This window comes from Seriola lalandi, unplaced genomic scaffold, assembly GCF_002814215.2.
Source record: "Seriola lalandi dorsalis isolate HSWRI2012SDOR001 ecotype SW California unplaced genomic scaffold, Sedor1 jcf7180002054244, whole genome shotgun sequence".
NCBI classification, from domain to species: Eukaryota; Metazoa; Chordata; class Actinopteri; order Carangiformes; family Carangidae; genus Seriola; species Seriola lalandi.
The window spans coordinates 214,194-240,236 of NW_019524797.1; the positions used below are offsets into that span (position 1 = coordinate 214,194).

At 41.1% G+C, this 26,043-nt stretch overlaps 1 protein-coding gene across 3 annotated transcripts in view; it reads left to right on the top strand.

The window, feature by feature from the left end:
* The window catches only part of pip5k1ca (phosphatidylinositol-4-phosphate 5-kinase, type I, gamma a), a 46,822-nt gene that overhangs the window by 10,084 nt on the left and 10,695 nt on the right, over window positions 1-26,043 (top strand). For all 3 annotated transcript variants that reach the window (XM_087173498.1, XM_023404462.2, XM_023404464.2), the window contains exons 2-15: window positions 10,299-10,330; window positions 11,125-11,211; window positions 11,462-11,592; window positions 11,750-11,867; window positions 14,861-15,013; window positions 17,931-18,230; window positions 19,078-19,286; window positions 20,427-20,510; window positions 20,775-20,823; window positions 22,893-22,977; window positions 23,339-23,500; window positions 23,953-24,094; window positions 24,487-24,519; window positions 24,824-24,943. In XM_087173498.1, coding sequence (XP_087029624.1) covers window positions 10,299-10,330; window positions 11,125-11,211; window positions 11,462-11,592; window positions 11,750-11,867; window positions 14,861-15,013; window positions 17,931-18,230; window positions 19,078-19,286; window positions 20,427-20,510; window positions 20,775-20,823; window positions 22,893-22,977; window positions 23,339-23,500; window positions 23,953-24,094; window positions 24,487-24,519; window positions 24,824-24,943 — 1,705 coding nt within the window. The remainder of the gene's footprint in view (window positions 1-10,298; window positions 10,331-11,124; window positions 11,212-11,461; window positions 11,593-11,749; window positions 11,868-14,860; window positions 15,014-17,930; window positions 18,231-19,077; window positions 19,287-20,426; window positions 20,511-20,774; window positions 20,824-22,892; window positions 22,978-23,338; window positions 23,501-23,952; window positions 24,095-24,486; window positions 24,520-24,823; window positions 24,944-26,043) is intronic.

The window sequence follows — 26,043 nt, forward strand, 5'->3', positions numbered from 1 at the left end:
TAAGCTCAGTCCTGATCTGGGAGCTAAGTAATGAAAAACATACTGAAATTGCATAAGAGTTTGAGCACACAGTGTGTGTGTGTGTGTGTGTGTGTGTGTGTGGTGTGTGTGTGTGTGTGTGTGTGTGTGTGTGTGTGTGTGTCATTTTGCCAGGAGGACTGAGCTGTTTTTAGCTTTGTCCAGAGAACAGGGTGCTGCTACTCAACCCTGCCAGTCTCTCCAGGAGCAGAAAAACCTCCCAGAGGGAACAGACACGCACACTCTTGAAATATCAATCTAATGTTATTAATACAACATTCCCATTAGCTATAGTGTCCAGGAGAAAATTTTAACTGAAACTGTGAATAATTACTGCAACTCCTCTCTTGTGTGTTGCTCAGTCCACACGTCATACATTCCCATAAACACACACAGATGTCTGCATCCCTGACAGTGAGGATTTGCTGTTTTCTTGACTTGTGGAGGTGCATGTCTCCCTGTGGTGTGTGTCAATACAAACTACTATCACTATGGTGTTCATAATATTCTGTCAGAACTTGGCTGAGCAGCTAGACTCTTGCTCAGTAAATACAATTCTCTGTGCACCTCCTCACTTTCAATCTCCATTTTAATGTCTGCTGAGCTTTCAGGCCTCTCCAAGGAAAAAATATACTTTCATATCCACCTGTTCCATTAGTCAGATTTAGATTGGTGTCATTAGCTACTTTCAGTATTTTCCAAACCAGTCATTTCAGCTACTTCTCATTGTCAGTCTGAATGTTAAATAAATGGATGGTGAAGGCAGGCGGAAGATGCAGAGTACTGGCAGGTGTGGCATTTTATTGATGTTTGCATTTTGATAAGATTTCTTTTGTGAACCTTTCATCAGCAGAGAAATGTGGAAAACATGACTGTTCAGATAATGCGAGACACTCCTGCAATCATCAGTGAGTGTCTACTTAAAACAGATTATTTTTTAAAACAGTTGCATTGCCCTAACGCTGAAACACAGCAGACACAGTATGTTACAGGCAGCCAGCAAACCAGAAAAACAGACAGACGGTCACTTGACTTCCACCTGTCCTTGTGTTGGCGCCATCTTATCCTGATAATCCAGACAGTTAGTCTAGTAGCCTAGTGGGATTGGGATTAGGAATAGTAATGCAATAGTGACCATGACTTGGCTGGCTTTGCATTTAGACTGCTGTCTGTCTGTGAGACCTGCAGAAGATCCAGCTTCTTGTCTGGGTGAACCAGACTCAAGCGAGGCCAACTGGAGCAATGGGAAAGTGTGTGTCTGTTGTGTTTCTTCTTCTGAAACAGTGAAAAATGTACTCTTAGTAAATAAATGTTCTTATATTTGGACCCAGCAGCTGTTTGCCTGTAGACAGTCGGTCCATTATTCATCATCTAGTTCCAGGCTAAATGTCTTAAAGGGAGGTTTTTCTGAACCAGATGAGGGCAGGAAGCTTTTTATTAAGCCTGCTTGCTTCCCTGATGCTATTGATCATAATGGAGGATTTGGCACAGTGAAACGCTGTCATCTCCAGCCCCCTGCTCCCTCCACACATTCACTGTATTATACAAAGTGTATGATATGCACTGACAGCAGAGGACGGAGTGGCTTTCCCCCTCTGTGCACACCGCTTTGTTCAGTAAATCAGAGGAATGCTGCAGGGAAATGTGTTTAAGGGAGAAGCTTGTGTGCCATGCCACCATGCCGGTTTAAGTCGTGTTAGTGTATTTAGAGCTGGGTTCAACCATACTTCCTACTGTAGTCTGTAAGTAGCTGGCATTGCTGATCATGTGTTTTCCTCTGCCTGTGGCTGCCTCTGTGTGTGTTTACATGCAGAAGAAGTAAGGATAAGCCGTAAGGATATTATTCTGCCAGAGTGCCGTAATTGCGAGGAACGTTTAAGCCTCTTTGAAAAGCTTAGCATTAGGAAGTTGATGACTCCTTAATTATAACTGTCGCCATCCAAGTAACTCTGCACTGATGGTCAGCTGAGAAGAATCATTGATATAGTCAGATGCGCACACAGATATCTACACCTGCACACCAGTAGAAGGAAACACTGACTATGTTTACACGCACATTACTACCAGGATTTTAGATTTTCCTGTTAATGTGATTGTGCATGGTAACATCATGTCCTAGTTACAGAAACACAGACAAGCTTGTTTGCTGGTTGGGCTGGGCTGGATTACTCTGATAGAAACCAGGATACAGTGACATGCAAACACTTATCCGTGTTTCTGATCACTGTCTGCCTTCTGCACATGTGTATCTTTGACAAAGGTAACAATAGACATGGTCATAAAAATAAAAAATCTGATTTTAAAGGAACAGTTTTCGGGAAATAGACTTTGTTTTCTTGCTGAGAGTTAAATGAGAACATCAAAATCATTTAATAAAAATAAAATAATACTGAAAATTTAATTGTTTAGTCTGTACATAAAAAGACGGTGGTAGATGAATTTGGTTACTTCACACAGAGCCAGACTGTTTCCCCCTGCTTTCAGTCTTTATGTTAAGCTTAGCTAATCATCTTCTGGCTCTAGCTTCATATTTAGTATACAGATATGAAAGTGGTATTTATGTAATTAAACAATATAAACATACAATTATTGACCTGCAGACAATGGTAAAAGGCAACAACAAAACTAAGTGGGTTCTTCTTCAACTCCCTCTGCACAGACAACAGAGAGTTATCAGAAACCTGGAGAGCATTATATGTGTCTACCAAGCAATCATTGTGTGCTGAAAATTATTAAAGACGTGATAAGACCTGCAACACTAGTGCAAAGCCAAACATACTCTATTAGGACTTTTTACTGCCTCCACTTTTCCGTTCTGGACCGAGGCCAGAGACAGAGGATGAGGACCACACTGGCTCACTGGTGCGGTCATGGAAAAGTACACAGCCCGCTGGCTTCCGAGATCAAGGGCTCAGGGGTGGAATGGCCTGATGACACTGATTTAGGACCAGTTTGCCTTCCCTCAGTCTGAACACCAACCATCACTGTTGCATAACTGAGTGGAGTGAATTAGGCTAAGGTTGACCATAAATTAACATAAAAAAAAATTAAAATAAATATTAGAAAAGAGGGAGGTCCTCGAGGCGGCTCTGCCTGTCTGAACTTCTGTAGCATCCTGAACATGAGAGAACAAACAAATGACTCTCTCCTCTAATACTCACACTGTTGCCAGAGATAATATTACAATCCAACAGCATTTTTCACTGGGCAAAATACTGAAATAAGAGCTGACTGTATTTTACTCCACTTTGTACTGAGTAGGCTTTTAGAATTTGACAGTGTTATGGATTTTGGCTTTCTGTGGATCAGGTCAGGCACACTTTGACACAATAATCAAACGCTGCTTTGTTGTGGCCTGAAAAGTTAACACCCAATCGACCATCACTTAGCCTCTGCAGAGACAACAAGCAATCATCTCAGAGACGGCCTCTTACTTAGCTTGTCCTCGGGGAGTCCCAGTATTGATCCTATATGGGTCCGACATCGCAGTCAGTACGTCAATGCTGCCTACAGTAAACGATGTTAACAGTTAAGTGACACACACAATTTTTATTTTTTATTTTTGCCATTGCTACATAGCCAATGTTAGCATTAACAGCTGTTTATTTAGTCTTGAAGAAACGTTGCAAATTCAAGTCCTTAACTCGCCAAGAGCTGTCTCCAGTGGTGGAAAGAACTTCATCTACTGAGGTTAGCACGTTAACCAGTTAACCCCTGCCCAGCCAGACCGTCTTGTCACTTTCTGATACACAGGCACTGTGGTGTCCAGACTGCCCTGATGAAGTAGCACTGCTCAGAGGATTATAACCTCTTGTCTTGTAAATGCAACAATAGCTGCAAGATTTGTGTTATCGGCAAGTGACCATCACCACCAGTCGCTCCCAGCAAGATACCGCTTTGTAGTATAAAAACAAAAACCAAAGATTTAATTTTGGAGAATTCTAACTACCGTGTCCAAAAGTTGATTGTATAACGTAATAAATTATGTCAATGGAATTATTTTTGTTGACATGTCATATGTTCTTGCGTGTTCGCTTAAAATAATGAGTGGGCTAATGGTAGCGGTCTGCATGTGTGTGCATTTGTACATTGTGTCATATGTTGCTTTGTGGCTGTGCTAATGCCCTATTTAACAGCAGCGTGAGAGGACATGTGGAAGGCAGCATCTGTCTGCTGATTCCAGGCACACGTGCCTTACTCACAAAAATGTTGGTTGACCTCAATCGGGGCACCATGGAAACAAGAGGGAGAAAAAGTGTGTGTGTGTGTGTGTGTGTTTGAGACAATATGAACATGGAGGCCAGAGCAGATATCTCTTATATATTTACTGTGTATACAGAGTCCAGGACACGGAAAGTAGTACTGGTTATTTCAACATCTCAGTGTCTCAGTAGTTCTCAAGACAAGTAGAATATCCTACCCTGAGTCGACTAGTCATCATATGTTTTTTCAGGAGTAGACATCTTGGGATCTGCACTATCCTGCACATCGTAAAGCAAGTTTGAACAAGAATGAACTTTGTTTGTGTCATGTGTCTTTTCATATGACTCTTTTAGTATTACAGTCACCTTATTTCATATAATGCTGTGTACTGAGGATCTTGTAGAAGCACAGGTGTTAATACAAAGTGTTTCATATCTACATGGGCTGTGTGCATTGAGGATTTATCACATTTAAGTGTTTGAATGAACTGGATTGTGACAAATCTTTATGGAAACACTGAGTTTACATGCAGATGAGTGAAAGTGCTATTGTAGTTTGTGTATGTTTTAAATTTGCAATGGTGATATTCAGTGATCTGCTCAGCTATGTGCTAACTTTCTTTAGGGCATATAGGTAGAGTAAACCCAGAATAATGTGCTGATATGATACATGTGATTGGTACTGGCATCAATACTGACTATTATTTAAGGGCTCAAGTACCAACCAGCTATTAGAGAGTCACTATTTCATACTTGTTCAATTATCTGAAACAGAAACAGAAGAACATGTAAATGAGAACAGCTTTACTGGGAATTTGGCTGCATTAAAAACTGGATATGTGAGCACAGAGAGTAGGACAGACGCAAACAGATAAAGGGCTGAAACCGACTGACGCTGTTTTCAGTTCTGTTTCTCTGTTGAATCAGTAGGAAATGCTATCAAAGTATGTAGATGTATCCACTAGTGCCTATTATGTATCCTTCATTTTCCCGGCCCATAAAACATTTTTATTACAACAGGCCAGTTCTGTTTTGCACCTGCCGTCTGGATTTTGTGTTTAGTGTTCCAAAATCACGTGCATGAATCCCCTACATTTTGAACCTCAAGTGTTAACATTGTGGTGTCCTTTTTAATGCACGGATGAAGCTCTTTAAGCAAATATACAAGGTCTGTTATAATTCTATGGTCTGGCAGCAGCATGTATGAATAGTCTTTTGTGAACTGGCAACAACCAGGGATTAAAAGTGTGACAGATTCCTCATATTAAAAAGGGTCAAACATGGGTTCAACATGTGATCATATTCGTGCATCAGGTTTGTGTGTGGAAATTACATAAATAAGTCAGTGTCTCGATTCGCCTCCTGTGGCTATCACTAGCCAGTAATGGACCTCTCCGTTAAGAATTGTAAGAGTGGGCCATTAAACCATCACATAGCAGTATGGCTAGGCAACAGTGTGAGCCAGAGGCTATTTATTTGGATGTGTCTATTTGTTGTTCCATTCCCAGAAGAACCCTACAGACTGCTGCTGCGGCATAATGGTGGAGTAGGACCTGTTTTTGCTCATGTCCTCATTCCGCAGCCTCTTATCATTGAGAAGGGTGAAATTACTTGGGTGCTTGTTAAAGGTAAATGGAGGAATGTTAACACTGATAACATGTTATCACAGAAGACTCCTGTACCTCTTGAGGTATATTTCTGCAAATAGATTTCAGTTTTTTACAGAAAAATCATCATGAGATATGGTGAAAACATTATATATATAATTATTTAATATACTGCTTTAATGTCCTGTTTTATTTAGATTCTAGCAGCTATAATGCCTTTATTTCCCTTAATATAATAATACTCATGGGTTGAGTTTGGTTCACAAATGTACTGGCCTTTTTTTGGCATGCAGTGCCTCAGGATATTCTCTGTATTTCTATCCCATCATGCCCCTATCTTAACTTCTGTCTTTGGATTTCCTCTGTTCACTGTGCTATACCCTCATCATCTTAAGTCTCTAAGTTTCTGTTATCACTCGAGTGTTATAGGATTATAGGAATAGCTGCAGGGCATCATGGTTTTGTCATTTGCACTCTCATTGACTTCTTGTAATCGTAATGTAATTACATTCCAGTCAAGCATTCTCATGAATTAAACAGCTACAATTTAAATGTAGTTCTGCATGGCTCTTCATCTCCCCTCTTCCCAGAGCCATCTCTGTCCTGCCATAGTTTAATTTATTCATAAATGGTGTTCCTGTCTGGGTGTACTACTATGTTGGTGAGGACAGGAATAGATGAATATAGGGGTGTAACAATCAGCAATCCATGGTACTGGTGGTGGTGGGGGGGTAACAGGTGCAGAATGGAAGAGATGCGGCTACAGTGAGAAACATGTCATACACTCTTTCACACACACACACGCACAAGTGCATGCATATTACACATAGGTAATAGGAATTAGGAAATGACAGAAGACACTTTAAAGAACCACACTTTGCCAGCCAATCACATGCATTTTCACCCTTGGACCTACATAGTAACATAAAAGCATCTGAGCGTCCTCTTTAATTATCTGCATTGCAAACAGTCATTCATCACTTTTTTTTCTCAAATTTTATTTCCTGGATGTTTCAGCTCGGAGGGAGCGTTGCCGGGATTGCATTGGCACGCTTAGGCTTGCTCATCCCAGTGTGAATGTGTGTGTGTGTGTGTGTGTGTGTGTGTGACAGAGGGAGAGAGAAAGAGAGACACAGCAGGAGGAGGGGTGGCAAACAGGCTATTCTGTGGCTCAGTCACATGGGCGTCCACGAGAGGCAGGCAGAGACAGAGACTAGAGAGGCTGACTATCAATTCAGCTGAAAACACAGAGTCAAGCTGTGAAGATGCTATCCCACTCTTCAGTGATACTTGGTTATGGTATATAGGTTGGTATATAGGCTGTTGGTGTCTCAGCTGGTGAGGGACACACTGGTTATGTACTGGTTATAGTTGGGGCTTCTGAAGATATAACCAGAAAGTGATATTTTATCATCTGTCATCCTTATTTGTCCTGAATTGTTCACAAGGCAAAAAATATCAGCACTGCTCTCTCAATTCAATTCGATTTCGATTCAGGGACAGAATGAATAAAGTGGAATCTTAAGCACTGTTGACTTTTGTGGACTCCACATCTCATAGCCAGAGATAATATCTCTTCAACAAACACAAACTGAGAATTCAGATCAGTGTGCAGTTGTTTTTTTCAGTCTGTCCCTCTTATAGATACGATTTCTGGATTTGCTATGTCAGTCACGTAAATAGTGGCAGGTCTGTATAGACTGTAATTATTCACATTGCAATTTACAAGACTGTCGTGACTCAAGGTGGCCAGTATAGCCACCAATCATCTACATTATATTATGACTTAAAATAACCTTTTTGTGCAGGTTGTAATAACTCAGTTGCCACAATATAGATATTTTACACAACATGCAGCCCTAACTGAACCACTTACAACAAGTGACCATGCACATAACATTAAGCACAGATGTACATATTTACTGAGAAAATTTTTACTGAAATTGTAAGAATTTGTATTGGGTCATTCAAATAAAAAATTAAATAGATTTATTCATTTATTGATTAGTTACTTATTTATTCAGCCTTATTGGTCACTTAAATGCATTTGTCAAAATGTCTTGTTTAAAGGCACAAAGCAGTGGCAAATAGAGCAAAAGACCTTTTTCACAGCAAAGATTTTGACGTGACATTGCAGAAAAATATATGACAAAAAAACATATGTAACTATTAAGATGAACATTTCCTGGTATTGTGTATGCGGGCTCACTAGCATTAATGTTATTAGGTTCACCTGTGCTTTTCCTCCTGTGACACGTCTGCTGTGAAAAAGGTTGATAGTGGTGTTTAACACAAGACCTTTTTCATGGGAGACATTTTGAAATGTCACAGTCGGAAAGACACAGGTGGAATTCATGTAATGGCTGTATTCCACTTAACGTGTTTCCTGGTTCACTGGAATACTGTATTGGGACATAGGTGGAATTAATAACACTTAATATTATTATTTCCACCTATGCGTTTCCTGATGGGACCAATCAAAATGTCTGCTATTCATTTTTGTGGTGTACTTTTACAAGCAGAACAATCATTATTTTTCACAACAAAATGTCTTTAACTGAACATACAGCATTCTCCCTTTTATTCCTGCTGCTGCTATGTAATGAAAGTCTTCTTCACCCAGCCACACCTGCTTAGATTTTCTCTTTACTTCTAAAAGAGGATATGTGTTTTTCACGAAGGATATTTTGATATGTCACAGTAGGAAAAGCACAGGAGTAAATAATAAAACTAATAATGGCTGAATTCCACGTAGCTGCTTCAGTTTCAAGGTCTTGGTGTTCTTCATGCTGGATCACTGTCACACTGTCAGGGCTTGTCTGCTGTAAAGAAAAAAAGAAAAAAGTATGTACTTTCAAATCTAATGCATCTATATCGGTGACCTAAAAAGCAGATCTAGTCCATCAAAAATAATTGTCATGTCATTAATAATAATAAAGCTGTTAAAACAGCCAGAAAATCTAGAAGTGAAAGAAAAATGGAAAGTGATTATATTTATATAATACATAAAATTAGAAATATGTCATCACTGATTTTACCCTCATTTATTTATTCACTACAGTCAGACTGTGCAGTTGCTGTTGTAAACATATTCACAGTTTCTTGATAAATTCCACCATCTGTGCGCCTGAGTGTGATATTGGTTACAGTGATAACAGAGAGGGAATTAATCAGTCTGACTGTTGTGCTGTCTGAATCTATCTCTCATCCCCTTATTTTCTCTTTCCCCTTTCTTTATTCATTTGCTCATCTTTTGTTCTCTTTTTCCTGCCCTCCTTAGTCTTCTCTGCATTATTATGCTGAGTGTCATACGTGTATAATCAGGCATCTATTTCAGGCCTTTTCAGGCGAAAACATTTCTGATTACATTTCTCTACTGCCTACATCCTGTTATTAGATAAAAGAAACTATCAGTGTACACACACACACACACACACACACACACAAAAGAATACCAGCCTCACTGTTGCGGCTGGTAATTATCACAACATAGTGTACCTTTTGTTGTACTTCTGAGATTTGTTAGACGCCATGTGTAATGTGTACAGTTTGCATTTTTGTGTTGTGTAACACATGTCAGCCTTTATAATATTAGCCTTGTAATGTTACAGTGTTAGCATGTACTTAACGGTCACTTTAACTTCAATAAACTCACAGGACATTGAGACTTTGCAGAGCTGCTCTTTCCATGTTAGTTTAGATGCAAAACGAGGGCCCCTGTGACCAACTTCAGTAAAAAGGCTTGGGCTTTTTTCAGTAAAGATGTATGCATGTTTTTGTATGTGTGTTTATGTTTTGTATGTCTAACCCTTTACATTTAACCTAAAATGTGACTGGGGGATTGGATTGTACTGTTGGCTACAAGTGGATATTGTTTATCTCTTTATTTTTGGTTTCTGTTTGGTCATAAACCACAGTATTGGACAAAGTCAGATACAGACCTGATGACCTGAGGGGACCAGGAATGAGTGGCCCAAATGTCTTGGCAATCCATCCAGTAGTTGTTGAGATATTTCATTAAAAGCCACAAACATCAACCTGTCAGTGTTGCTAGGGGAAAAGTGAGGGGATCACCAAAGTCATTGGATCCATCCTCGCGGGACCATAATTGTCTGTACAGAATTTCATGACAACCCATCAAATACATGTTGAGATATTTCAGTCTGGACCTGAATGATGGACCAACAAACTGACATTGCCATACCACAATACATGTGTGCATGTTAGAATAGGACTCTGTGCCCTTGTGGCTGATGTTACTGTTTCCTGTGGTTCCTCTAGCTGACAGCTCCATACTTGTGTTTGACACTGTTATTACATAATGTTGGACTGCTGCATCCACCCTTTGGGATTCATCCTTGTCACAGAAAGAACTAATGATGCTGAGTAATGGAGCCTCACGACTAACACTGTAGGCTCTCTCTCTCTCTCTCTCTCTCTCTCTCTCTCTCTCTCTCTCTTTCCCCCTCAGATGCTGCTGCTAAGAAAGCCTTCATCACAGAGGTGAGCTGCCATCCGTCCCCGTTATCCTCTGCTTTGTTATTATTCTCTCTTTAGTTCATGTTTGATCGACCACATCAATATCTACTAGTTCTTTGATTTTAGCCAGACACTAATGAAAACCACGCTTGTTGCATGAAGACTGCCACAAATGTCACTATACCAGTACCAGAGAGTTTAATTTAACAAAATATTTATATGTCACTTAAAGTATTCTTGTCTGTGCTGGACAGCTTGGCTCACATTATCTTAATCCTCCTAATTTGATAAGTCCCATCCATCTAACACTTCACCACAGTACTGTACGCTAAAGCAAACATTTAGAAGAATACGACAATTTTTTGAATTTTAGTTTTGATTCTACTTGCCAGCGTAAACGAAAAAGCTCAATGAACATTACTTAGCTTCAGCAATATGTACATGAGATGTCAAGCTTTGAAAACATTTCATTGCAGTGTCTATCATTGAAACAGTTTTTTTTTTTTAAAGCAGATTAAATTCTCATTCTATGCACAGTCTGGGTTTGATTGATTCAGAGAATAAAGTTTCACTAAATAAAGATGCTTAGAACCAAAGTTTGCATTTTGCTTCAAAAGGAGCACCTGGGCTGCTCATTGAAAAACATCAAAGCTTTAAAATTGCTCTCATGCGTTAATACTGTGTCAATCCCCTTTTTTGATATTTAAATAATCAATTTTAATGAACAGGTGCAAATCCTCCTGTCCCCATAACACAAATCTCTCTCTTTCTCTCTCTCTCTCTCTCTCTCTCTCTCTCTCTCTCTCTCTTGTCATCAGATGCCCTCCTCCTCAGGCCAGCCTGGTCAGGGAAAGAAGATTGGTCACAGAGGAGTGGATGCATCAGGAGAGACTACTTACAAGAAGGTAACACAGACGACACATAGCAGCATGTTTTCTGGTTGAAAACAAATTCTTTTCTTATTTTCCCCATAAAAAGAACCTGAGAGAAAAATCAGAGACATTTTTGATGCCAATCGACAATAACTTTTCTTTTCACTCTGTATAGGATTGTGAAGTGTGTTTTATTTCTCTAAAGTGATCTGCTCTACCTCAGAATAGGACTCAGAATTGACAAGTATCTCACTCACAACACTTCTGCCTCTGTCACCCACAGACCACATCTTCAGCCTTGAAAGGTGCCATTCAGCTGGGCATCGGTTATACAGTGGGCAACCTGAGCTCCAAGCCTGAGAGGGACGTGTTGATGCAGGACTTCTACGTGGTGGAGAGCATCTTTTTCCCCAGGTCTCAGCTGCACAAACACACATACAAAACATACTACAGCAGTGTATTTCCAGTGCACAGATGGATAATACAGTATTAATGAATGTTGCAGGAGTGGATTTTTTTTGTTGTTGACATGTTTTCTGGAGAGAAATCTGAATTTGATTTCTGTCTCTAGTGAAGGCAGCAACCTCACTCCAGCCCACCATTTCCCCGACTTCCGCTTCAAAACATACGCTCCTGTGGCCTTCCGCTACTTCAGAGAACTGTTTGGCATCAGGCCAGATGATTACCTGGTAAGATTTAATCTGTTGTTTGCTCATTGTTGTGTCAGTGTTAGGGATGGGATCGAGAACCAGTTCCAGTTAAGAACTGGATGCAAATTGTCCCAAAGATTGGAATCGTATGCCCTCGAGCTTATCAATTCTTTATCAATGCCAGCATGTTGTTCAGCATTTTCAGTTGCTCAATGCAAAGCAGTGACATCGATCTCATGCATCTGAGCTGCTGGAAACTTGCAACAAGAATGAATCATGTTGGAGAGGAAGAAACGGTTTAACGTGTGGCTTAATTTCATGAAGACTGATGACAGTGCTGCTTGTGGTGTCTGTAAAATGATTATTTACAAGTAACGGTGGAAACATCAGCAATATGCTGACACATCTTTCTACATATCATGGGCTTAAATTTCAGGATCACCATGTATTTGACACTCTACACACGAGTGCCACTCGTATATCTCATGTTCCAATGAGATTATCGCCATGCAGGCGGGCTTAGCTGATTTTTCATAGGTCATAAGTTTTTCAGACTCACATAAAGAATCGAACCGAAAATCATTTTATTGGTATCAATAAAATCATATCAATTCCCATCTCAAACCGGTATGAATTAATGTGAATTCTTACCCCATGGATGCTACACATTCCTGTCTCCAGGAAATGTTGAGATTAGAACTATATTATGAAAATATAAGATTGTATCCACTCAAAACAATCAGAGAGCAACTATTAGTGATGTAAGTAGATCAGCAAGTGACAACGGATAAGAAAGTGTAAACACTGAAAATGTAAAGGGCAGCAAAAGAAAAGAAAATATAACTAAGGGTAACTTCGACACGTGTGGAAGACAGGTGGGATGTTAGGAGAGAGCTGTGAGAAACCATGAGATAGCACAAGAGAGCGCAGAGTGGAGGAGAGAGGATGACTTAGGAGAAGGAAGGAAGGTCTGCAGCTTGTCTCTCCGCATCAGTGTGGAGGACCTGGAGGTTTGTGTGATTCACCGCTCTGCTCTGAGCAGTCTAGCAGATTGTACATACTCTGCTTAGTCACTGTTTATGCATGTTCCATGTGCATTTGTCTATAATGTATTGTTACTGACACATGGATACACACTCTTCCTGCTCGTCCATACAAGTGTGCTGTCATCGATTTTGCACCTGACTCATTTTCTTAGTTGATGAGAAATTAAGATCTAGTTCTTTCCTCTGTCTTTCTTTATCTTGATCCATTTGCACTTACTCACTGATTTACTGTTTACCAGCGTGTGCTAACATTAGATTTTCACACCCTCAGAGGGACAGGGTGCTCTGATTGAATCTAATTGGTCTGATCAATAGATAGTGTTGTTAATCAGAGCACTCAGGTTCCTGTGATGTGACTCTCTTCCAGATACATGGTTGCTGCTCATTACCTGATCCTAAATCTAGACCTCTTGTGGAGGCAGAACATTTTCAAGTAATGTCCTAATGTCACCCATTAAGTATCATATTACATTCATAGTAGTAGAGTAGCCAACATTCCTGGAGTTTCTCCACACGTTTCCATAACGGATTAGTTTTCCGTAGAGGTCTTAATGAGGTGTTTGGGAGGAGTGTCTTTAAAAGCTGGGCGCCGTGTGCTCATTCATTCATTTATGTCTAACACGTTTGGCATGTACGTTGTTTTGGGTGTAACCAGGGTTTTGAGTAAGAAACACAAAGTCCTTAAACATGACTGCCAAGCAGACAGAGTAATAAGACTAAAGAGCTATTACATAAACAGCACAAGAATAAGAGACAAACCTGAAACTATACATGTATTAAATACATGTGTGAATTGTATAAAAACAGTCAGCCTCATGTCAGTCAGCTAAGTCTGACTTAAGTGTGGAAGACTGATAACGATGCTGTAACCAGGTTGGGGCTGATGTTCACAGACAGCTGATTTAATGATGTATTTATATGGGAAGTTAAAGAATGCATAATGCTCATGTTGATCACATGATTCTGATCTTCACAGTGTTAGTCATGATTACTTTGTAGTGTTTAGCATATAGCTGTAGTTGCACACACTCCATTGGCTTAATATCTTTTTAGTAGTCCTTTTTGTTTCAGTGGGCTACCACATGACTTTGCTGCTAACAGATAAAGTTTTCATCGTGAACATATTCATCACTTACATTTCCCAACACAACTTCATCACCTTTAAGGTGGTTGAATTAGATCCTCAAAAAGACTTTCCTACCTGTTAAATTAGGCCTCTCGGTGGGAAGATGATGAGAACATCCAACTTGACTTGTACATGCCACAGTATGCATGTGACCGTTTCCAGTCAGCCAGCTAATTTTCCAGCTATCACGTGTTCAGTTGTTTTTGATGTGGTAAAAATATATGAAATGAAATGTGAAAAGTGAGCCATTAGCGAAAGGGAGGCGGAGGAAGCTTCACCTCTTTCAAAAATGTCTGTCATTACTTGCTTTTAAGCAGCGGAGAGAAATGGAGAGAATAGGCTGAGTACCTATCACATCAGAAGGAAACTGATGTGTGTATTAACAAACAAGTCTAGTATATAATCATCAAAAACATCAGAGTTCTGTTTCCTGTCCACTCTGTCTTTCCATGAATTTGCTGCTTTTGCTATCTTCTATCCTTGCCTCTTTTTTCAGCTGTTCTTTTTCCATGAAATTAGATTTAGATGGTTCAGAATAGCACAGACGGGTTTCCTGGAAAAGACAGGAAAAGTTGTTAATTGTTCCATGTTCCTTAAATAACAAGACAATGCAAGGGACAGAGAGGTGTGCCTGCCCAGGGGAACAGCTTTGGCATGTGACATCAAACCAGATCGCTTTATGTGGAGCAAATTTCCACAAACACTAACTAATATATATTAAACAACTATATATATATAACAACTGTAATTTCATTTGGATTAAGTGTGAGTGCAGTTTTGCTTAATACCACTTAATCACTCCATTTAAGGTTTTTCAAATTTTCTAAAATCACTTAATCTGTGTTTCTGTGTACCTGCAGTACTCTCTGTGTAATGAACCCCTGATCGAGCTGTCCAATCCTGGAGCAAGTGGTTCAGTCTTCTATCTCACAAAGGACGACGAGTTCATCATCAAGACTGTGATGCACAAGGAGGCTGAGTTTTTACAGAAGCTGCTTCCTGGATACTACATGGTAAGCAAGGACTGTGTGTGAGTGTGCGCGCAGTTAAAGGGTATGAATAGGAATGTAAACAAGATGTTCTTTGACAGTATATCTAAAGCGAATTATTTGAAAAAAATTATTTTTAAATGAAAAAAATCCAGCTTTATGTCAAAGTTCGATGAAAACAAAATGCGAAGCCTTAACTCTTACTTACTCAGGTCCAGTAATCTTCCCCTTTTTTCTCTCATGGTAGGCATGATGCATGCAGAGTAATATATGGTTAATATGTATTGCTCATGCATACCAATATTATTCTCATGCAGAGCAATAAGAGCAACAGAGCAATGTCTTGATACTATTCAGTTGTCAATGCACATGCACATACAGTGAACACAGATTCATACATCCTGTACAAAAGGTGGGGAAGCCTGTCAGTGTGTTCATGTGTCTCGGTCTGAATAGGCCACCGCACACATGCAACTCTCAGACATTTTAAATGCCAACCTCTCCTTATGTTCTTATTTTGAGTCATACTTTTTAGATCTCAGGTTTATGTAAGAACCCAGAATTCTCTCTCCTCCCAGCGTGACATCAACAGCTCTATCATCTCCGACTGAAACCTCAGGCCATGCGGTTTCATAAGAGACCGGCCGGATGTACTGTACTTAAACCTAACAGAGCATGGCTCGCACCAACAATATCCCTCTCCCTCCTCTCCAGTCTGCAGGCTCGTTCTGAATGAAGTCAACCTGCAACAGCTCCATGTATGTCCATGCTACTGCTCCAGCCTCCAGAGTTCACGGTCCTCGGCCTCGTGTTTGTTCATGTGCCGCTAGCCGTGGCCAAAGACCATCGCAGGAATTCATTTAATCATTTAGGGATGCGAAAGGCTCAGCACATTTTCGGTGACCTTTTCCATCGTTGCGGTTGTGCTCTGAAGCATTTTCACAGGTGCGATTGGTCTAAGAAAGCGGTGTAATGAGAGTAGAGAGATTCAGGCTCATGAAGGCTGGCTGTAGCCTAAGGTCAGAGCAAGTGGACTAAGGAGACAAGACTGACTGAAAAGCACAAAAAACACAACGTAGATGGACACAAATAACACGGACTCACAGAAACAGCAATGTAGAGACGGGATAAACAAAATAAAGTGACTGGAAAAACAGACAACATGCAGATACCAGACAACAGATACCATGCAGGCAGTCATTGGTGGAGCTCCACATGTCTTCCACAGCTGACTGGCTGACGGTAGTTGGCTGGCTGAGGAGTCTCGCTCTGGGCAGCTTACAGATCACAGTGATGTAACCAACTCTTTCCCTTCTGTGTATGTGCTCTTCTATTATAAAGCTAGTCTCTCCGTTCCCTCTCACGTTTTAATGTCTTATCACTCTCCCTGCCGCTATGACACTCTTGGTGTAATTTATTTTCCTTTATCTCTCACTCTGCCGCATGTTTTAATCCACTTTTTCCCCTGATTCCCTTTCACGCTTATATTTGTTCTCCATCCCCCTTTCCTCTCTCTCCTCTCTCTCTTCTCCCTCACGTGTCTGTGTTGCTGGCTCGTCACTGCTCTGCCCTCTTAACATTGACAGAAGGGTCGTATGTGGCTGACGGCAGAGAATGCTCTTTCTCTCTCTCCCTCTGTCTCTCTCTCTTTCTCTCTCTCTCTCTCTCTCTCTCTCTCCCTGTATAATGGTGTTGCAGCTGAAGGTCATTCACGAGTGCTGGGTCTTTTAGCCACACTTCCACAGTCATCGTTCATCTCTGTCTGCTCCTGTGTCTTTCTCCTCTTGTAGTTGTACTCCCGCATGCTGTGGGTTATCACTATATGATCCATTGCTCTCTCTCTCTCTCCCATTCTCTGCTCTCATCTCTCTAATGGGTCTGTGCTGGCACAGGTCCCAAGGTCAAAGCAGGTTTTTAACTGAGCACACAGCCCGACTAACCTCATTTGTGTGGATTGACTACTGAAATATTCAGCACAGATTGGTGATGGAGGGGAGAGACCTGTATGGAGTAAAGGCAGGACCATTTAAAAAAATAGGAAAAGTTAGTCGTTAAAGTTCATAAAAAAATGTGTCCATGTTTAAGTTGAATTTGTTATCGCATCTAGAGAAGCGTTATGGATGACAACAAACAAGCTAAAAGAATATTTACACTGCAACATGCGCCCTGGATAAGGAACTTGAGTGATGTGTGTTGTAAATATGCGGGGCCATGAGATCACAAGACACTGAAATAAAACTCAGATATTTCAAATTGGGTTGAAAAGAGGGTGGATATACTAACTCCTCAATTTTAATCCTCCATCCTTTTCCTAATGCTGGCTGGATCCTAACCCTGTGGCTTGATGGTAACCAGACTAGGCATTGTAATCACAGTTTGAGTCTGTCCACTTTCATGTATCATAGCACTGTGAGAAAACTCTTGATTTGTGTTCACTCTGCACTCTGGTGTGATCAGATGACACATGTGTAACTGTAGCCAAAGTGTTTGTACACTGAGAAACGAGTATTGTTAATAAATTAACTGTCTGCACAACACGTATCACCTATCACATTGCTCATGTATTTTTTATTCCTTAACGGTCCTATGAAATGAAAGACGCCTCTCGTCTCTTGAGTCTCTTGAGTCTCTTGAGTTCCTGCTTATTGTGTTGAACGCAAAAAAATGTCAATTTTTCCACATACACTTGTATCAAAATCTCAACCTCTCGGATCCTGCACAGCATCAAGAACAATATCTTTGGCACATCTTGCTCTCAGGGACATATATATAAAAAAAGATCAGCCTTGTAATATGATTATAGACATTTCCCCACATAAACTGAGATTTGTGTTGGGTCTTTCCTCAAGATCCTGTCAGAGCACAGCAGCTCAAACCAATTTATGAGACCTTTTAAAGATCTTCTGCTTTCTCCCTCTCTTCTTGTGCCCCCTTTCTCCAGAACTTGAATCAGAACCCTCGCACTTTGCTGCCCAAGTTTTTTGGCCTGTACTGTGTCCAGTCGGGCGGGAAAAACATCCGCGTGGTGGTGATGAACAATGTCCTTCCCCGCGTAGTTCGCATGCACCTCAAATACGACCTGAAGGGCTCCACCTACAAGAGGCGAGCGTCCAAGAAGGAGAGGGAGAAGGCCAGGCCCACTTTCAAAGACCTGGACTTCATGCAAGACTTGCAGGACGGACTGATGCTGGACCAGGACACTTACAACGCGCTCGTCAAGACCCTACAGAGAGACTGCCTGGTAAGACAGATGAAGCGGAGACGGAGAGAATACAGTAGAGCTGCTACGTAAAGACGTCCATTTACATTTTTCTGTTGCGACAGGCGTGAGAAAAACATGGCAGGATGGAGAGAGTATGAGCTGAAGGGGGAGATGGCGAGGATGGTTCACTGATTCTGAAGGAGGATCCATGTAGCACCCTGATCAAGAGTCTCCAGATAGAGGGAGTAGATCTCAGGCAGTAACGGTTAGAGGGAAGGATTAGAGGGAGGGTAGAAGGAAGGATAAAGGAGCGTAGAAGGAAGGATAAAGTGATGCCATAATGCAGTGTGCCAAAGGGAAAGAGACAGATAAAAGACACGTAGAGTAAAGAGGAAATGGAGAAGAGTAAAAAAAAAAAAATCAGGGTACTGACGGTGCCCTGATCAACAAAAGAGGATCATGAATGGGAGTATATGGAAGGAGAACAGAGGACAGAAAGAGACTATTTATGATCGTTTTCGGCATTTCCAGGATCCCTCACTATAAATTTGAGCTTTTTTATGAGCATGAGGTTTAAACAAGGTGTCAGGTGTGGTAGCAGGCCTGTTCTTGTCTCTCGTAAATCACCACCCCACATTTACATTCATAGGGAGTGTGCTGGGAGGGGGTGTATGCTCACACGCGTGCTCTCTTATACATTATTTATTCATGTGTGCATGCTTGTGCATCACTGTGTCTTATGTATGGCATTAACATCTCCAGTGTTACAGCTCTCACTCCCTCTGGTGCTGATACTGTTATGCACTCTAGATAAAAGCTTTCTTTTATACGGCACGTCTGTCAATCACTGCACACTTACATCTGTCTGTATATGTCCTTTGCTCAGGTGCTGGAAAGCTTTAAGATCATGGACTACAGCCTTCTGCTCGGGGTTCACAACATGGACCAGGCGGAGAGGGAGAGGCAGATGGAGGGCTCCCAGGGCGGCAGCGATGAGAAGAGGCCCGTGGCCCAGCAGAAGGCCCTGTACTCCACAGCCATGGAGTCCATCCAGGGAGGAGCAGCCTGCGGAGGGTCTATCGACACTGATGACACGTGAGTTTAGCCAGACAGACAAGAGGATGTTGGCAGCACAGTTCGGTGCTAAATGTCACTGCTGGCACATATTAATAATAATAAACACAGTGGAAAATAAATTAATAATGATGAATCTTTATTCAACTGCTTTTCCATACAACTGCAACTTCCATACAGTATTTCACAAGCAAATCATTTTAGACATTTTAACCTGTTCAGTCTGTAAACTTGTAATTTTCACTGACGTAGGTGAACTTTTTCAAAAAATTTTCAGAAATTTTGCCTCTTCTAATCTAAGAAGTGAAAAATAAAAAAAAAAACACAAAATGAGGTCAATTACTGCATTAAAACTGGCCTATAAAAGGAAATTTGAGAAACGATTTAAAAGGTGATCCTGAAGCAGGTTGATGACAGACTTGAGAAAAAACTACATCTCAGTTTAGACATCCAAATCAAATTGTATCAGATTTTCTGTCCACAGTTTAGAAGACACAGTAGAGCTGAGTATCAGCACCTTCGCAGTGCGGTGGACTCCGTGTGGTTATGGGATTATGGATTATTTGGTCAAAGGTGAATACTTACAGTGACAAAAGGATTGGATCAAGAATTGAGCTCTGCAGGACTCTGTATGTGATGTTCCCTTAACAAGACATTGAGCTGTCGGAGGTGGAGGAGGAAAAATGAACCAGAGCGGATAATAACATCCCGGTCTCTAAAGATGTAGTTCTCAAGAGTGCGGGATTTATATAGATCTTCAGTGTGTAATGAGTGCCATTAAGTCGATGATACTCGGCTTGAGTTAGTGATTCAAATAAAGTTTAAGAGGTCAAAAATAGTGAACACTTCCTGTAATAAAAGCCTTAATCTGCCTGCTGGATCTAGTTTTTGTACAACAATAGCTTCCAAATACAAGTTGGTACTGCAGGAGTTTAATAATGTAGTTTGGTACTAGCAATTATTACTTAAGGATTTGTGCAAGATCTGGTGAAAACCTGCCCAAGTGTCTGAAGTCAGGGTTTGATGATCAGATTTGGACAGATAAACGAATGATTCACAGGATCTCTTCTCACGTCACAGAGCACAGCTGAAAACGTTGTTGTTCTTTTGCTGTCTGAATGACACCCTTACAATGCCGTTGTATTCTCCTTCTCGTTTTAGGATGGGCGGTATCCCAGCTGTCAATGGAAAGGGAGAGAGACTTCTTCTCTACATCGGAATCATCGACATCCTGCAATCCTACAGGTGATCATCACAGTGATTTACATGTAGTCACTCCTTCAGCTTTACATCCTACAGTATGACACAGGCTTGAGGCCACATCTCTCTGCGTACATACTATACCTTCATATTGCAGCAGTACACTGAAGCAACGTAATTACATCATACAGCACATTTAAGGTTCTCAGCCTACAGGCATGTTGCTTATATTCAATATGCCTATGACCCTAATATATAAGACATGTTTACCATCAATTTGTTAAACTGTGCTTCTCTTTGTTTCTGCAGGCTAATCAAGAAACTGGAGCACACGTGGAAAGCTTTGGTTCATGACGGGGTGAGTTTTTAATAGCTCTGTGCATAGAGACAGCCAGTCAGATGCAGGAACATGAACTATACTGTGCACACAGAAGGTCAGCCAAAACATATGAACTCTTTTCCAATCAGGTAACAGAAGAATATAATTTTATCTTTTATTATTATATTATTCAGACATCATTCACGACATGTCTGGCAGTACACAGAGGAACAACAGTTACATTTAGCTTGTACCAGATATGATTAACTGTAGCCTCGAGCTTTATTTGTTTTCGGATCTTTGTGTGTACGAGGACTTTTATTAGCTTGATGTCAGGGAAAATTTATTGGTTTGGAGAAGAACTCGTCCGTCCGTGTGAATTTTCATCTCTTTCAGCTCATCTCCTACCTCATCTGTCCATCTCACTCCCCCTCAACCTGTAAACCTGTGAACATGCCCCTGCTCCATTCGCTCCACTCTCCCTTCTTCTTCACATAGTTATTGTAGAAGTCACAAGTGAGCAAGTCTATTTAGAAAGATTAATGTTTGTGTGCTTGTGTTTGTGTTTGTGGATCTAAACTTATTTGAAGCCAGCTTATGGCGGAGCTATGGATTACTCAAATGTTAATTATATGCCTATCACCAGCCACAGTTGTCTTTTATGGAGCAAATATTTTAATGTTGCTGTGTACTCCATATAAGTTGCTCCTCATTGTTTTCTGTCATTGTCAGAAAGATGAACCATTACTGAGCTTTGATCGTTGTAAATCACCTTTATGGTCAGTCAGCCTTTATTGAAGTAACAGGGAGCGACACACAGTGTTGTGTGAACTGGAATTAGTGGGACACTCTCCTGCTGTCATGGAGATTGGACAATTTTACTGTTTTATTTGAATTAACAGTGTTCACGAAACAAACCCCTATTTAGAAATGTGTGTGGGCATCAAAATAAAACATGGGTCATTTTAATATCAACAAATGAAGACCCCGTTAATTTAGACACATAGGTTTACTTCCACAAACAAAACGAGACAAGTGCTATGAAGACTGGCAGCTCTGACCAGCCTACACACAACATTTTTGTTGTGTGCTGCCAGCTCTGATCTCGGTGGAAATTTGGGTACTGTATATCACTTACTGACTCAAGAGAGATTGATTTACTCAACAAAACAGAAAGAGACTCTCATTGTTGAATAAATGTAGCTAAAGCCATCAAAGCGAAAAAGCAAAATGGTGGCAGAAAATTTCTTGTACTGGAGACGTCGATCAGAGCCACAAAGTTTCTGGGAAGTGTGATAGAAAACACGAGACTACCTTGTTTATTATATCAATTTATTTTCAGTAATTATTCCAAGCTATCACACACTGAAAGTGACCAGAAATTTAACTGTTGTAGATATATTGACACTTAGGGATGAGTTCTCTTAGTCTCTCTGCTCAATCAACTCCAGATCCCTCAGCACCTCACGTCTCTTCATCCACTCTCTGTACATCATCAGCAATCTGATCTCAAGACCGAATCAGCCATATCACCCCCCTGACTCTATCACACACTGCTTACTCACGCCACTCTCCTACTCTGTAACACACTCGTACGCAAAATACAGTATGTGTGGGAGAACACGCAACCGCCTGTGCGTCACTGCTGATGATGATAGTGGATACTCCACACTTCTATCTGTGATACATACAGTTGGCTCGGTTACGTGAATGCATTCAAAGATGTTACTCATAGTGGACTCCAGTGGTGCTGATTCAAAAAGCTAACAATAACTGTGTAGGGTCTGTCTCCTCCAACAATCCTCTCCTGTCGGAGTCTAAACCAAACACCAAGTGTCATTTGTCAGTCTGCTGGCAGTGTGATCTCCGTCTGCTGCCACATAAATAATGAAGAGACGTGTCTGTAGCCTCGTGTGACTGTGTCTGTCCATCATTTGTCTTTTTTTATGTGTTGTCCCGTCTCATGGATTGACCCAGAGAAAAGAATTACTGAAATGGGACACGAAGGGACTAGTAGTCGTTTAATCTACTGTAAGCACTGGTTTGATCATTTTATCCATGCACCACTTGTCTCATTAATCTCTCTGTCTTTTTGTGTCTCTCCTCAGGACACTGTATCAGTCCACCGGCCTGGCTTCTATGCAGATAGGTTTTTCAAGTTCATGAGCAACACGGTGTTCAAGAAGAGTTCCTGTGAGTTAAATTTACATCAAGACACTGCCTTACATAGTCAAACAGAGCTGTGTGGGAAGAGCCACAGACGCAAATGTCAGATGCCAGGCTTTTCTCTCTTTTACTGCCAAGCTTAGACAGCAAAATCAGAGACAGTAGCTTACAGCCTTATTAGGTGCTACTTCATGTCATGTGAGAGAACTGCATCAGTTTGATCCTTGTGCAGCTTTCTTTTGCAGCACTTTACAATGATTTTTGCAAAGGGAAAGAATTCCCTGCAACAGGACTTTAAACAGACATGATGTGTGATTTCCTACATATCCCAGAATGAGATCCAACATATTATCCATCCCCAACAGTGTTCATGTGTTTTGTCCCTCAGCTCTGAAGTCATCTCCATCCAAGAAGGGTCGAGTGTCATTGATGGTGCCTAAGTGCGCTGGTCCTGGTGCAGCCTGGTCAGCCAGCCAGCTGCCCTCTGAGAGGGATGAGAACATCTACGACCTGAGAGGAGCTCGCAGCTTCCCAACACTAGAGGATGAGGGTAAGTAACACAGTTGCAGAAGATAAGAACAGACGCCACTCAGAGATCCATAATTTACCATCCGCTGTCACTATGGGGCATCAGTGTACCATCACTATGTCACTATGGGGGATCAGAGTTTGACTTTGACTGCAGGCAGTCAAAGAGAAGTTCTTCTTTTCCAGAACTTAGCTGTTGGTCTTTGTGGAGGTCACTACATTACAGTTCAAAGTGCAGCTTCAGTCCACATGACATGACAGTCATTTACAGTCTCCTTTTGTAAACAACAACATCACTGATCTTTCCAGCCCTTGGTCAACAACAGGATTGTAGCTGTTGCCATGGGAAACAAAAGGCTACAGAAGCAGAATAGCACTTCAGAAGACATAAAGTAAATGTGAAATACTAAAGAAAAAGAAAAATTGTTTGTTTCTCTCTCTCTCTCTCTGTCTCTCTATATCTGTGTCCTCCAGGGCGGCCAGATCTTCTTCCATGTACTCCTCCATCATTTGAAGAAGCCACCACAGCTTCAATCGCCACCACTCTGTCCTCTACCACCTCTCTGTCCATCCCTGAGAGATCCCCATCTGACACAGCAGAGCACCCCCGCTACAGGTAAAAACACACATGCACACACACAAACTGAAACACCAGAGTCAACCATTTCAATTTGAGTCCTGTTGCTACCAAAGCACAGTTGACATTGTATTTATTATTAATCTATTTTTTAGTATTAAATACAATATGTTCAACATAGTCTCGTTGGGCTAAAATAAAACTTTCTTTTTCCTTTTTCAGTGTTGTTCTGTTTTGTGTTGACTTGTCTCCACAATAGCATATCTGTGTTTTTCTGGGTTAATCTGACTAAAATCCTCAAGTCACAACTTAAACAGTAAAAATTCACATTATGCATCAGTAGTTATTTATGTGAATGTCTTAAGAGCCACACCCAATATGCTGCAGGTCTCAAGTGCAGCTTGTACTAACACTCTGTCCTCTGTCTCCAGGAGGCACACCCAGTCTCTCAGCCATGATGGGAGGTGAGTCGGGACCATGAATGCTACTTTCACTTCATAAACCTTTTTAAAAGTTCACTCAGCTGTTTTTTTTTTTTTTATGATGTTTTGAGTTTTGCTAGCTCTATGTTTTCACAGCATTACACATTGCAGGGTGTGGTTGAAGGTTAGAGGAGAAATGCAAGGTCAGCCTGTTGGTTGGTGTGTTTTATGAGTAAGCCCATTCTTCCTGTTGCTAAGATGTGGCTGTGTGTGTTTTTCACATGTGTTTCATTTCCTCTGTGTGTGTGTGTGTGTGTTTTTTTTATGTGTGTCTGTTTGTGTTCAGGACCCAGGAGGAGCTACGTGTGCGTGAGGAGGATCAGCAGACCATCACAGTGGAGGTGGAGTTGAAGAGACATGACAGTGAGCCCACCATCTCTGTTCCACAGCCCTCGTCTGAAACCAGGTACATAAAACTCCCTGCAGACACGATGTCATTTAAAATAATAATAATAATAACAAAATAATAGATAAATGTACTTATTGTAGCTCTGTTTATTACATGAGCCCAGTATAAGTAACACAACTGTAACCCATGTATTCAAATATCACTCAGTTTAGTGAAATATTCCAAACATAAACCATGACCATTATTATATTGGCTTTACTGCTTTACTACCTGAGCGTATTGCCATGTCACAATGTAAACTGTGTTTTATGGTTTTATGGAATTTGCATTCACCTTGTCGCAGGTTATGGCCTTCGTATCAACAAGGCTATTGAGCAGTTCACATAAGAGTGACTTTTCTTTATCACATTGTTGAATTTGTTGGGTTTTCAGAAATCCGAAGAGATCTATTTCACAAGAAAAAAATGTCTGCCAGCGTTCACCAAATGGACCATGAATAATAAAAATGACACACACAGCTCGGTACCGTTTTCACCGTAAATGCCAAAAATAGTCACCTCTGTCATACGCTTCATGTAGACATGCGACCCTGATAGAGAATAGATGAGCTGTAGAGCTGCAGTGAGTCCTCCATGACCCCAATCATCATTTGACTCAGTTTGATGTGGCAATATAAATAACCTGCTGCCAGTGTCTCACCTGGGCTTTAGCCAGCTGTTAGATTAGCACACCTCACCTGTCTCAGACAGACAGACACACACACACACACACACACACACACACATACACTTTCTAACATGACACACTGAGAGCAGCTTGACCCATTTGTCTATTGGGCGGCTCAGGGGTCTCCGGTTATGGACAGATAAATGCTACAGGCACTGTGTGGAGCAGGCATCTACTGCACAGTAATTAGGTTATGAGAGTGTGCACATGCATGTTAGTCTGTGTAGTATGTGAGTTGTGTGTGTGTGTGTGTGTGTGTGTGTGTGTGTGTGTGTGTGTGTGTGTGTGTGTGTTTTCTTTTAATGGGGTAACACTGTGAGGCAGACAAGGGGCCGAAGGGACTCTGATATGGGGGAACCAGCCTGTAGAAGTAGGTCAGTGGGGCAGGAATCCTGCAGGCCTGGGGCTGCTCCCATAAAGCCGGCATGACC